The 14,539-nt window shown below is 41.2% G+C and overlaps 1 protein-coding gene and 1 non-coding gene across 3 annotated transcripts in view; one reads left to right on the top strand and one right to left on the bottom strand.

Moving 5' to 3' along the window:
* Positions 1-14,539, top strand: part of LOC126196113 (UDP-glucosyltransferase 2-like) — a 152,248-nt gene that overhangs the window by 123,907 nt on the left and 13,802 nt on the right. For both annotated transcript variants that reach the window (XM_049934542.1, XM_049934543.1), the window contains one exon: positions 9,639-9,861. In XM_049934542.1, coding sequence (XP_049790499.1) covers positions 9,639-9,861 — 223 coding nt within the window. The remainder of the gene's footprint in view (positions 1-9,638; positions 9,862-14,539) is intronic.
* Trnas-uga (transfer RNA serine (anticodon UGA)) lies at positions 8,962-9,035 on the bottom strand. Its single transcript has one exon. It is a non-coding gene; the product is annotated as a tRNA-Ser (tRNA).

Genomic DNA, 14,539 nt, shown 5'->3' with positions numbered 1-14,539 from the left:
CTACAACCCCTTACATATCACTCACACATATCACTCGCATAGGGATTGTGAGGATAAGATCAGAATAATTACTGCATGCACAGAGGCATTCAGACCATCATTCTTCTTGCGCTCCATATGTGAATGGAACAGGAAGAAATCCTAATAATCGGTACAGTGGGACTTACCCTCTGCCATGCACCTCATATTGGTTTACGGAGTATAGATGCAGATGTAGATGTAGGAGGTAAAATTGCTGAGATATCATACATTTCCTTGGCATGATGCCCAATCATAGTCCTGAGGTGCACATCAATGATAGAAGTTTCCAATACAAGAAATGCTGAGATCTGTTTGATGATCAGAATGAGTCAACAGAAATAACTCCATTTGAACATTGCAGCCAAAATGAGGATGTGACAAAATGACCAGAAATGGAAATCTGCCAACACTGCCATATGAAGGATTTCTAACTAGCTCCTGCTCCAGGAAGCTGTAGTCCACTCTGAAACAGCTGGTCACTTTTTGGCAAGGAGGGTATGTAGGAGTACTCTCCATTGGGGTAGATAGTTAAGCTCTGTCTGTACTTCTATTTCTGCTTAATAAACGTACTCTCAGTCTGAAATGTTCTTGTTGATGATCTTGGTCATGTGATTGCCCAATCATAGTCCTGAGGTGCACATCAATGATAGAAGCTTCCAATACAAGAAATGCTGAGATCTGTTTGATGATCAGAATGAGTCAACAGAAATAACTCCATTTGAACATTGCAGCCAAAATGAGGATGTGACAAAATGACCAGAAATTGAAATCTGCCAACACTGCCATATGAAGGATTTCTAACTAGCTCCTGCTCCAGGAAGCTGTAGTCCACTCTGAAACAGCTGGTCACTTTTTGGCAAGGAGGGTATGTAGGAGTACTCTCCATTGGGGTAGATAGTTAAGCTCTGTCTGTACTGCTATTTCTGCTTAATAAACGTACTCTCAGTCTGAAATGTTCTTGTTGATGATCTTGGTCATGTGATTGGTATTAGGGTTTAGATTCTATGTGATACCATCATGTAATGCATATGCTGAAGTTATAGGAGTCTGAGATAGTGTGATGTTCTCCCCTAACCGAAACAACAAACAAATTGCAATTTATTGCTCCTACCATATTTCCATTATAACATAGAATGATGACTACTCAAAACAAAGGAAAATCTCAGAAAAGACAAGGTTGGAAACATCACAGAATCAGAAGAACAGACAGAACATCCTCATAATAAGTCTCTGATACTTTGTTACCTTATGGGAGAAGCCGTGTCTTGAAGACAAGTATAGTGACAGTGATCTGCCGTATGAAAGTTCCTCCTTTTTGCATACTGGGAATCTATCCCCATCAAACTCTAGTCACACTGAGAATCCAGCTTTCTGCATGCTGTGCAAATTCCTTTCTACTCTAATGATTCTTTCAAAGTTTTACATAGTTTAAACTCATAAAATGAAAAATAAAAACTGATACTGAGCTAGGAAGATACAGACTCATCATGTAAGAGAACTCAAATGTAGATTATGAGAATTTACTCACAGACAGGCGATATACCCAATTAAATTAAACAACAAGTTCAATATCTTAGAAAATGAAGATCATACATGGATGAAATGATCAATTGTTTAATAAAGATACTTAGTAAAAAGGCAAAAGATGTCACAGGTATGAAGGAGGTGATATGTCCTGTTGAAAAAGGCAGCTATTAAACATAAGAGATAAAACAGGTGATAATAGAAATTTGATGAAATAAATACTTTCCAAAAATATCTTTGAGAGGTATCAGAATGAATAGTGAAAATGTGATTAGCAAATAGTTGAAACAATAAGAGTTTGAAGAATATTAAACAGAAGATTATGTTGAACAGGCAACATGCAATTAATTCATCAGTCAAAATAATAGATGACACAGTAACTAACACAGAGAGAAAATTGTACAAGCAGTCCCAAATTTCTTTAATTGTTCCCATATTTCAAGAGCTGAATCAAAAATTTAGATAATTAGTAATGAAAATGATGAAATTTGTGTGTAATGCAACATGAGGTTAATAAAGGTATTCAATATATGAAGCAAGAAAAGGCATCTGGAGATGGTGTTTCAATAAAAATGATTAAAAGTGGAGGAGAAATAAAACAAAAGTAGCTTTTAAAATTACACTCCTGGAAATGGAAAAAAGAACACATTGACACCGGTGTGTCAGACCCACCATACTTGCTCTGGACACTGCGAGAGGGCTGTACAAGCAATGATCACACGCACGGCACAGCGGACACACCAGGAACCGCGGTGTTGGCCGTCGAATGGCGCTAGCTGCGCAGCATTTGTGCACCGCTGCCGTCAGTGTCAGCCAGTTTGCCGTGGCATACGGAGCTCCATCGCAGTCTTTAACACTGGTAGCATGCCGCGACAGCGTGGACGTGAACCGTATGTGCAGTTGACGGACTTTGAGCGAGGGCGTATAGTGGGCATGCGGGAGGCCGGGTGGACGTACCGCCGAATTGCTCAACACGTGGGGCGTGAGGTCTCCACAGTACATCGATGTTGTCGCCAGTGGTCGGCGGAAGGTGCACGTGCCCGTCAACCTGGGACCGGACTGCAGTGACGCACGGATGCACGCCAAGACCGTAGGATCCTACGCAGTGCCGTAGGGGACCGCACCGCCACTTCCCAGCAAATTAGGGACACTGTTGCTCCTGGGGTATCAGCGAGGACCATTCGCAACCGTCTCCATGAAGCTGGGCTACGGTCCCGCACACCATTAGGCCGTCTTCCGCTCACGCCCCAACATCGTGCAGCCCGCCTCCAGTGGTGTCGCGACAGGCATGAATGGAGGGACGAATGGAGACGTGTCGTCTTCAGCGATGAGAGTCGCTTCTGCCTTGGTGCCAATGATGGTCGTATGCGTGTTTGGCGCCGTGCAGGTGAGCGCCACAATCAGGACTGCATACGACCGAGGCACACAGGGCCATCACCCGGCATCATGGTGTGGGGAGCGATCTCCTACACTGGCCGTACACCACTGGTGATCGTCGAGGGGACACTGAACAGTGCAAGGTACATCCAAACCGTCATCGAACCCATCGTTCTACCATTCCTAGACCGGTAAGGGAACTTGCTGTTCCAACAGGACAATGCACGTCCGCATGTATCCCGTGCTACCCAACGTACTCTAGAAGGTGTAAGTCAACTACCCTGGCCAGCAAGATCTCCAGATCTGTCCCCCATTGAGCATGTTTGGGACTGGATGAAGCGTCGTCTCATGCGGTCTGCACGTCCAGCACGAATGCTGGTCCAACTGAGGCGCCAGGTGGAAATGGCATGGCAAGCCGTTCCACAGGACTACATCCAGCATCTCTACGATCGTCTCCATGGGAGAATAGCAGCCTGCATTGCTGCGAAAGGTGGATATACACTGTACTAGTGCCAACATTGTGCATGCTCTGTTGCCTGTGTCTATGTGCCTGTGGTTCTGTCAGTGTGATCATGTGATGTATCTGACCCCAGGAATGTGTCAATAAAGTTTCCCCTTCCTGGGACAATGAATTCATGTGTTCTTATTTCAATTTCCAGGAGTGTATTTACAGAATGTATGTGAAAGAAGACAATTCCTCAAAACTGGAAAACTGTAGCAACTGTTCTGCTTCACAAGAAACTTTGAAAGACATGCTATAAGAAAATTCAGACCAGTCAACCTTCTCTACATATTATACAAGGTATTCAATACAGTTATCACCAACCACAAAAAAGAAAATTTGGCTTTCAACCACACAAAAGAATGAGCTGGCTTCACAAAAGGATATAACTTAACACATCATTTGCACATTCTGAGCAAAGTTATAGAATGTTACAATGAGAGACAATTATTGATTTTTGTGGTACTTTGAAAATGATTAAGAGATTATGAAACAATTTCAAAAAAATCTGAATTGATGGTCCTTGGGAATTAAGGTACTGACCCAACAAATGTCCATTTATTGAATAATATCTATGCCAGTCCTATAGCTTCATACACATCAGACTGCAATTTGAAATGTCAACAGTACAAACATAAATAGCTGCCGCAAAAACAACATAAATTATCAATTAAACCATGAACCATGCAGAAGCAGCCCTTATTAATATACATTGCTTGAAACAATAGTGACACACCCAGAAGGGAAGCCCACCCGGTTAGCCATGCTGTCTAACGCACAGCTTTCCAAATTGGGAAGGAGCACCTGGTCCCCAGCACGAATCCACCCGGCAGACTTGCGTTGTGGTCCAGTGAGATGGCCAGTCTGTGGACAGTTTTTAGGAGGTTTTCCATCTGCCTCGGCGAATGTGGGCTGGTTCCCCTTATTCCGCTTCAGCTACATTATGTTGGCGATTGCTGCGCAAACAAGTTCTCCATGAACGCTTACACCACCATTACTCTACCACAAAAACATAGGGGTTACACTCGGCTGGTGTGAGACGTTCCCTAAGAGGGTCCACTGGGGCCAAACCGCACAATAACCCACACTCAGGCACCAACTGGTTGTAATGAAATGCATAGAGGCCCTCTTACATATGGATGTCACAGAGATGGCAGCCTTGGCCTCAAAGCGGGAATCCATTTTGGTCAATGACCAAACTCACATGCATCATCCAGAAGTGGGATGATGGCTGCAAGGGTTGGCGTCACTGGCTGGACCACAAGAGATGCAGGAGTGTCTGTGGTTGACGCCCGTGGAGCAGTTCAGCAGGTCTGGTGTTGCTAAACAGCATGAACCAATAGGAAGACGGAAACTCATCCAAGGCAATGTTGGATGGGGACTAAGTCACATACTTTTTAATTTGCATTTTGAATGTTCTAACTAATCTTTCAGTCTCACCATTGGACTGAGGGTGGAAGGGTGCGGCGAAAATGTGGCAAATACTGTGGGCATTGCAGTAGGAGTCAAACTGCTGTGACACAAACTGAAGGCTTTTATCAGACACCAACATTGCCAGAAGTCCTTCAATGGAAAAAAAAAATATTGACAGGGCTCCCATGGTGACAGAGGCTGAAGTTGATGGACGATGACCATCATATGGGAACTGAGAGAATGCATCAATTACTATTAGCCAGTATGCATTAAGGAAAAGGCCTGCAAAATAAATGTGGAGATGGTTGTGGCCACAGAGACCATGTTGCCTGTGGGACAGCTTGCTGTGATGAGCATTGATAACATACCATAAATAAATGAGTGATGTCACCATCCAAACCACACCAAAAAATGTGATGTCAGGCTAACGCCTCACTACATGACAACCCCCACTTATCTGTGTGCAGCAATTGCAGGATCTTTGAATGGAGAGCAAAGGCAACCACTACAATTACTTCCCATAAAATCAGATTGGTAGTACTAGCCTGCATAACCCAAGCATAGTGATTGGAAGATCATTGACAGTTTGTTGAGCACATTCATCAACATGGAAACAGATTAGCTCCCCCCAATCAAAAACTGGTCCAGACCATCTGGAAGATGGGAGAATGCATCAGCAGTTGCATGTTTAGCCATGGGGTGGAAGTGAATCTCGTAGTTGTGCCGCGAGAGAAACTGTGCCTAGCTTTGAAAGTGATGCACTGCCTTGTCTAGTAATGACGCTGAGGGGTTAAACAGTGAAACTGATGGCTCATGGTCCATGGTGAGGTGGAATTTTACACAATACAGGAAAACTTGAAACTTCTTTAAGGCATAAACAATGGCGAGGGCTTCTTTGTCTATTTTTGAACATCTATTCGGAGCCAATTTAAGTGTCTTTGAGGTGTATGCAATAGGCCGCTCAGATCCATCAGAATATTTATGAACTAACACCATCCCCATCCCATGCTGGGATGTATCTGTTGCCAACACTAAATGTTGATCTGGTTGGAAGGTTATGAGGCAAGGTACAGATTGTAACATGGACTTCAGTTTGGAAAATACCATTTCACATGCCAGCAACCTGTGCAAAGACATGCCTTTATGCAGCAAGGCATGTAACTGTTGTGCAACTGATGCCACCTCTGGAAAAAAACTGATGATAATAAGCAATCTTACCTTAAATCAGGATGTGGAAGAGGCACAATGGCATTCTGACAAAGGAGCTTGATACCAGCACTAGAGATCTCAAACCCAAGGTAAACAATAGAAGGCTGAAAGAAGCAGCCCTTTTCGAAATTGCATTTTAATCACGTGGCCTGTAACACCGAAAGGAGCATTCATAAGTTGTTGAGATGTTCAGCAGTGGAGGAACCAGAGACTACAATATCATCAAGATAGTTGGCGCAGCCAGGCACAGACCTCGTGAGTTGTTTGAGAAACCATTGAAACTCACTGGGGCACTGGTCATGCCAAATGGTAACCAAAAATACTGATTCTAGCCAAAAGGGGTATTTCAACCAAGAGCTGTTGAGAGTCAGCATCAATGGGAAGATGAAAATATGCATCAGAGAGGTTGATATTGGAAAAATACTGACCACCAACAAGCTTAGCAAAGAGTTTGTCATGGTGTGGCAAGGGACATGTATCAATGATAGACTGAGTATTGACAGAAACTTTGAAATTGCCACAATGGTATAACCATCCCAATGACTTCTTGACAATGACTAAGGGGGGTAGCCCATTCACTAGATGTAATTGTTTGGGTGATCCAGGGGGCCATGAGGTGGTCAAGCTCCACCTCGACTTGGTCACTGAGCATCATTGGCACTGGGTGAGCCTGAAAGAAATGGGGTCTGACCGAATGTTTCATGATGATGTGGCCTTTGAAATTATTGGTACAACCCAAACTCATAAAAAACTGGGCAGATAATTCAGAGCTTAAAGAGTCAATTTGTGTGTAATGAACTTGATTAGACATGAGATTAACTTCATCAGAAATAGGAAACCTGAAAAGGTTAAAGATGTCCAAACCAAACAAATTTTCGGTGCATCCATTGTTCACCGCCAGAAAAGTTGGTGGAAGAACCACAGATTTTTATGTGCCTGGGGCCAAGAAACTACCTAATGGTGGAAAGCATTGTTTATTGCAGGTGATTAATTTACATGACAGTGGTGCTAGAAGGGAAGAACCCAAGTCCATGTACCTCGAGTAATGACACAGTAGCGCCAGTGTTGACTTGCATGTGCAAAACCTTTTGATAAACCTTGACATCCATATAAAGCTTACTGGGCACAGTGGAGATTATTAATACACAGTTGACATCCATGTGAGCATCTGCAATAGGCCACTGAAATTTTGCTGCTGCTCCAGGGAGTTGGGCCACCCATCATCAATTTTTGCTCATGCACAGACCACTGCCACCATATTGTCCCCCTGTGAACCATCCAACAAACAGCAGGGGGAAGTGGATCAGCCCTCAAAACCTCAAATTATTGTGCTATAGTCAGAATGTCGGAGGGGGAGGGGTTTTCATATTGAAGGGCCCTCTCATGAACCTCGTGATTGTGTGTCAACCAAATGATTGCATCAAGAACTGTTTTGTTGACATACAACTCCTTCTGTACATCAATGACAAAATGACAGTGACAGCTTAAACTGTGAAACTCAGCTGCCCAAGTCTTATAGGAGTGTTCGGGTTTCTTGTGGCACATACAACTCAACTCAATGGCAATGATCTGATCCGTTTACAGTAGTATTTCAAAAGAAGGTCACACATGTTATCAAAAGGGAGTCAAGATGGATCCTGCAGGGGGTCCAGTTGGCAAAGGAGTAGATACATGCAAGGCAATAATCAAGACAAAAATAAAGCATGGCATAAGGTAACATCAGTCAATCCAAATGCATGAAAATGCTGCAGCAACTGTTTTTTGTAGGCTTCCCATTCTTTGACGGACTCATTGTAAGGTGGAAATGGCTGGGATAGTGCAGCAAGTGATGTAGATTGAGAAGGACCTGATCTGGCCAAAACGGAGGCAAGCATCTGCAATACCACGGTTTGATTGCGTTGCACTGTGGCGAATGCCTTCTTCTGTTGACTGAGATGATGTAATGCTACAATACGAACCCCCTGCTGATCAACCAGCCGGCGTAAAAACTCATTAGCAGCACTGCCAGACATCACAGACACAATGGAGGACCAACCAGAGTCTGAAAACTGCACAGAGAACAATCCCACACTTGTCATCACTTGTTTTGTAAGTTGGACACACAACATGACCAAAACTTTAAGTACAGTGTTGTTAGGCTGTGGCAAGTATGCCAATTGTCATAGCATACACTGAACACAATAAGATGAGGCAAATGTGTGCAGGCAGTAATAACACAATAACTGAGTATGAGCATAGTGTGGCAGGGTTCAAATAGGCACCCAACCATGGCTGGCTCTATTGAAAGTTCACTATATTGCTCTTTTGTGGCACACTCTAATGGATGACAACACACTGCTAACATGTGGCTTTCAAGTGTGCATGCATTACTTCAGTGAGAAAATGATGTTGCAGAGACCAGTGTATATAGTGGTGTATGCTGATGGATGCTGTGATCGTCTGTCTTTCTAGTGTATCAGAGGAGGCAGCACACATTGTCAGACTTTATTGAATCCACACCTAGATATATATTGTGCTACTCTTGAACTGGAACAGTACTTGTGTAGTACAATTGCTGCTTCTTGACAATGTGAATGTACTGAATTCTTTCCCTTGACCTTCTTCCACTAAGCACCATCCATAATGCATGAGTCTTCACTAGTCTCAGAGCTCACACTTATTCCTGTAGCTGGATGCCGTCTTGAAACCACAGTGTCATCTTAATCTCAACAGAGCAGTGTAAGGCATGCCAGCTGTCTGTAAAAAGTTTTAAATCTTTTCCACAGCTTCTCATGTTATCCAACCTAGTCTTGTTGATAGCATATGTATCTTTGTGAGTACACTGATTTTCATAAACATCAGTCATATTAGAATGAAACTTTCACTCTACAGCGGAGTGTGCGCTGATATGAAACTTCCTGGCAGATTAAAACTGTGTGCTGGACCGAGACTCGAACTCGGGACCTTTGCCTTTCACGGGCAAGTGCTCTACCACTGAGCTACCCAAGCACAACTCCTTTCTTCCAGGAGTGCTAGTTCTGCAAGGTTCGCAGGAGAGCTTCTGTGAAGTTTGGAATGTAGGAGACGAGGTACTGGTGGAATTAAAGCTGTGAGAATGGGGCGTGAATCGTGCTTGGGTAGCTCAGTGGTAGAGCACTTGCCCGCGAAAGGCAAAGGTCCCGAGTTTGAGTCTCGGTCCGGCACACAGTTTTAATCTGCCAGGAAGTTTCATCAGTCATATTCATTAGTGCAAAATCACAACATGCTTTCTTTTGATACTAGAATTAATGCAACCCATGTAGTGGTCTCTTTTTCAGTTCAAAACACCCATTCCAATATGTATAGTTGCTGTAAGGCCCTGATGAATCACCTACAGCTGCTAGCAATCCAGTTTGTTAATATGAGATTTCCAAATTTTTACCTGTCATATTTAATGAACATTATCTTAATATGGATGGAAAATAAGCCTCTGTTTGTACGTATCCTTATTATTTATGACATTTATCCACAGCTTTTGTGGCAATCTTTGTAACTGTAAGATACAGTTACATAGTTTTTGTAAATATACTGTCAGAAATGTAGTTGGAGACTATGGGGCATGTGTGTTGTACAGGAGGTCCGTGAATTCCTGGATGGTGCAGAAGAAGGTGTAGTGTACTTCAGCCTGGGCACCAATGTGCGAAGCTCCCTACTGCCTGCAGACAAAGTGCATGCAATTATAGAAGCACTGGGTGAACTTCCACAGCGCATTCTCTTGAAGTGGGAGACTGGGAAGCTACCTGAAGTGCCACCCAATGTGTTCACCTCTAACTGGTTTCCACAGCAGGATGTGCTTGGTGAGTATTGCCCATGGTTGTGCCAACTGTCTACACACATATGCATTATTCAAAATGATAGTTCTAAAATAAAACAGGTTTTTTTCATTGTGGCAAAGACATACACAGTATGCAGTGATAGGCACTCCCATAACTTATTGCCTTTCAGTAACATACATATGTGAGGCCCACTACTCACTGCCAGAAGCTTTATTGTGTTGTCTACTCCAGACTTTGCTGTCATGAGATAGGATTTATTTAACAAGAGATGGTAAAACAAAATAAGCAGCAGTTGGTATAGCCTAAAGCAAACCAAGCATGTCTCGGAAAACATGACTTAACATTAGGATAGCACTTGGAGTTCAGTACACTAATGCAAAAGATTGCAGCTGAATCACACAGAAGAATTCCATTTTGACATTGACAGTCAGTAGAGGAAGCCACACTTTGGGTTCTTGTCCCAGGCGCACATGACTGTAGTTATGCCTCTGCCACCCAATGAACATCTGCACTTGAATAGGGTACCTGGATATTACCATACTGAAGTTGGCATGGCCTGACCCATGGAGTATAGAGAAGTATGTGTATGGGAATGAATCGGTATGAATTCAGAAATAGTATTAAAATATAGAGACAGCATACAGAAAGTAGAAAAATTAAATTCCACATCTAAAAACATGTTCACACATGATGATACTACCATATGAATGTTTAACCATTGGACACACTCACAAACAGAGATATTGATATTAGCAGCACTGGTAATGAAAAACAGTCAAGGTTAGTTAAAATGTACAAAGTACCAGGTCCTGAAAGGATCCTTGTTGCATTTTACATGGAATATGTCACAGAATTAGCTCATATTTACTGACGAAATCTACTGCAGTGAATAGCTCCAGGTAACTGGAAAAGAGTGCAAGTAAGCTCTATTTACAAAAAAGCTAAAAAGTCAGATTCATGTAATTACAAACCAGTACCACTGATGTCCAATTGTTGCAGGATTCGAGAAAATATTCTAAGCCCAAACATTAAAAACTTCCTAGAGGTAAACAAGTTTCTGTCAAAGAATCAGCACATATTTAGGAAAAGCTATTTGTGTGAAACACAGTTTGCTTTATTTTTGTATGTCATTTTGCAAAGAACACGTGCAAGTTGTAATCTCCCCTCTGACACATCATTTGTTGATTGTTTCCTTTTTTATAGTTAACTTTTTAATAAGCTTAAAAAGGAGTAAGATTTACAATTAACTTTTCACTTATCTTCTTTTCTCATAGTTGGCTCCAGTTCTTCATGTCTAGGGGCAGATTCTTGAATCTGAAATTTTTTAAGTTATAGGTTCTCATGGTTCCAAATGCTGTAAATAATGCTCAAGTATTGCCTGAGCTGTAATTTCTGTTTTTATATTAATTTATTCTCTCATAATTTTCTATATCATGCTCTCTTTATAATTTCCACTTCAACAAAACTAAAAATTATATTGTTGTTGCCAAAATTAAAAACATGTCCAATCACGTCAGAGACATGCCCTCTACTAATCCACTCTGTGGTACTAACAATATCCCAAAGAGTTTACAAATTTTCTTGACAAATGACTTTTTATTAATTTCTATACCATTATTTGATAAGTGAATCCAGAAATAAATTTAATGATTGGTGTCAGATTGTGTGATTAATAATAGAAATTTTAAGTGTGCTGAATATTTCGTAATTTAAAATGTTTCTAAAAAAAAAAGTAATTTTAACTGTACATTCAAAGCTAGCACATATCAATTGTAACAACGAAAATAAAGTAATTTCTTTTTATACATTTTAGCCTGAAACAAAATACATTGTGTACAAAAACACATGCAGTTGTTTAGAAAAACAATTGAGATAATATTAACCTGTTCAAAAACTCAAAATTATTTTTGGTATCGACTACTCCTGTTGAGGCAAAGTAATGCTAGAGGAGGGTGTTCCTTTACCAAGTGAACAGGCAGATTCTGTCTTCCTAGATTTCTGGAATACATTTGATACCATATCACACTGTCACCTAATAATCAAGATATAATAATATGGAGTACCTTCAAAAATACGTCATTGGCTTCATGAATATGTGACTAATAGGACCCAGCACATTATTTTCAACAGTGAATGTTCCACAGAAATGAAAGTAACATTGGATGTGTCCCAAGAAAGCATATTAGGACCTCTAACATTCTCAAAACACATAGAAAATTATCACAATAGATCAGTAATACTATAAGATTGTTCACAGACTATGCTGTTGTGTTTAGGAAAGTATTGTTGCTAGACAATTGTAGGGAACTGCAGAAAGACTTGGACAAAGTTTCCACTTGGTGCAATGAATGCCAACTCTCTTTAAATGTAGATAAATGGCAGCTAATGCTTATAACAGAGAAAAAGAACCTGATAGTATATGATTACATCTAATCAAGACTTTCAGTGCACTATGAGCAGTATTGCAATATTCTTCAGTGTGTCATTAAAAAGGCAAAACCTATGCACTATGTACAATTCAAAATTTCAATAATAACATGAGGACAGTTTGAACATTATTAGACATTACCCCAATAAACTCTGCAAGACAAATGATAACAAACTCCTAAATGGCTGTAACAGTGAGACAGATGATGCAAAATTAAAATAATTGGTTACTTAAATTCTTGTGAGCAGTAGCTGACAGACATCAAAAGCACAGGCAATAAACTTACTTCCAGAGATAATGCATACTAATCACTGTACACCAGTTTTGCCAATTCATATGTTACAGAGGTCACAAGAATCATTACATCACTAAAAATAGTACTGCAATAATATCTCAACTAAAGTACCAAAATCTTGCCTTACTTGGTAACACCACCCTTGAGTCAAAGAGTATTTTATAAAAGACTGAAGTACACAGTAATAACAACAACATACAGATGTGGAGATAAGCAACAGTTTTCTAATTACAGACTGATCTCACGCCTTCATATGTCCTCAAAAATTTTGAGAAAGCAACTTACAGCAGAATACTGAACCAAATTTTTTAATAACAGGTCAGTCTGGTTTTTGTAAAGGCTTCTTTCCTGAGAATGCAATGTATGATTTCACAAACACATTTCTCATAGAGCCAAACAACAAAAATTACCCTGTTACATTTTCTGTGATATTGGTAATGCTTTTGACTGTGTGATCATAAAATTCTTCTGCATAAACTAAAATGGTACAGCATTAAAGGTTTTCCCCTTGCATAAATGGGGTCATATGTAAGAGGCGACTGTTGGGAGGGCAGAAGTAGAGGTGGTTCTGTGTCAGGCGATAATCTTCCAATTCACTCCTTGTCAGTTTCTCTCAGAAGAAAGGTGGTGAACTGTTATCACCAGTAAGCACAGTGAAAGAAGATTCAGAATTAGTTGTTTATTTCCTTATGTTACAAGCTGTGTCTTAACCAGCTGTTGACACTGGTTGTCGATGTCTACCAAGGTATTGCATCATAAGCAGCCTTAAGTCCGCTCAAAGTTGCCGATGCTGTACACCCATTCCTCACCATCTGCTGCTAGGATGGTTGCCACACATGGTGGTTTTGGCACTCACCGTATCATGATGCTGCAGCCGTGAGAAGGAGATGCATGTGTTGAATTTAACACATGCTGTTTTGGGAGCTCCTCTGTTCTATACCCCACTCTTGGTCATTCTTCATCATCTGTTGAACCATGATGAGGGTTGTCATGTAGCCATGTAATAAGATGATCCTGGCCTGCTGATTAGGTAGGCCCTGGCCCACCCACTGAAGTATCACAAATGCTAGTGTCCTGAACCAGGATGAATAGGAAGACCCCATATCCACCCATCTCTGACAGTGGCAGACTGTGGTGTTGAACTCTGTGACTGGCGATTAAGGCCAGGTAACCATCTCTCCCCACAGCAGCTGTCATTCCTCAGTAGCATGCAGGAAATCTAAAGCAGACTTGTGTCAGATGTCACTTTACTGAAATCAGGGAATGGAGTACAAACATAACTAGGCCATCAATCGGTCTGACAAACTGCCTTACAAGTTAAAGTGCTAGGGTTTTTATGCAGCTAAGTACTGAATAATGTTTACCTGAATCCCTTGTCATGACAACATAGATCTCACTATTACAAAGGTGCCAGTGGTTCTCACTCAGCCATGCTTGCTTAAAGAGTTTGTTGTAGTATAAGACTGGTTTGTAAAAGCTCTTGGCATACATTGTTGTATTAGCAGCAGCGTTTCTTTCAACATGTAATGAAGGTGATGTGATCCTGTCTAGTTGCCCTGCCTTCTACATTTCTGCTGAGGTCCAATGTCTGGCTCACTAAAAGAGCCACCCCTGGTGGTGAAATGTTATTCTTCACACCTACCTTGTTTCAATGCTGCCATAACGTAAACAAGGTAGCTTTGCTCTGGGACTTAGATAATTTTAACTCTTTGCTGCCTTGTACAAGGTTGTCATGCAACATACCACTCTCCTCTAATAAATTTTATGGCTCCTTGAAAAGGTTTAATTCTACTGATATGAACTGCTGAAATTCATTCTGGTAATTGTAAATTTACGTTTACAGGTAACTTTACTTTGACCATCTGGTAAGGACCTAAAACTTCTTCAAAAACTTTTTAGGCTTACCCTTCAGAGTGTAAGCATTCTCAAGTAAGATTCATTGACCCATTCAATACAATGGTAAATTCCTCTTACTT

Source organism: Schistocerca nitens, chromosome 1, assembly GCF_023898315.1.
Source record: "Schistocerca nitens isolate TAMUIC-IGC-003100 chromosome 1, iqSchNite1.1, whole genome shotgun sequence".
Lineage (NCBI taxonomy): Eukaryota > Metazoa > Arthropoda > Insecta > Orthoptera > Acrididae > Schistocerca > Schistocerca nitens.
This window is presented reverse-complemented; position numbering and strand designations above follow the sequence as displayed.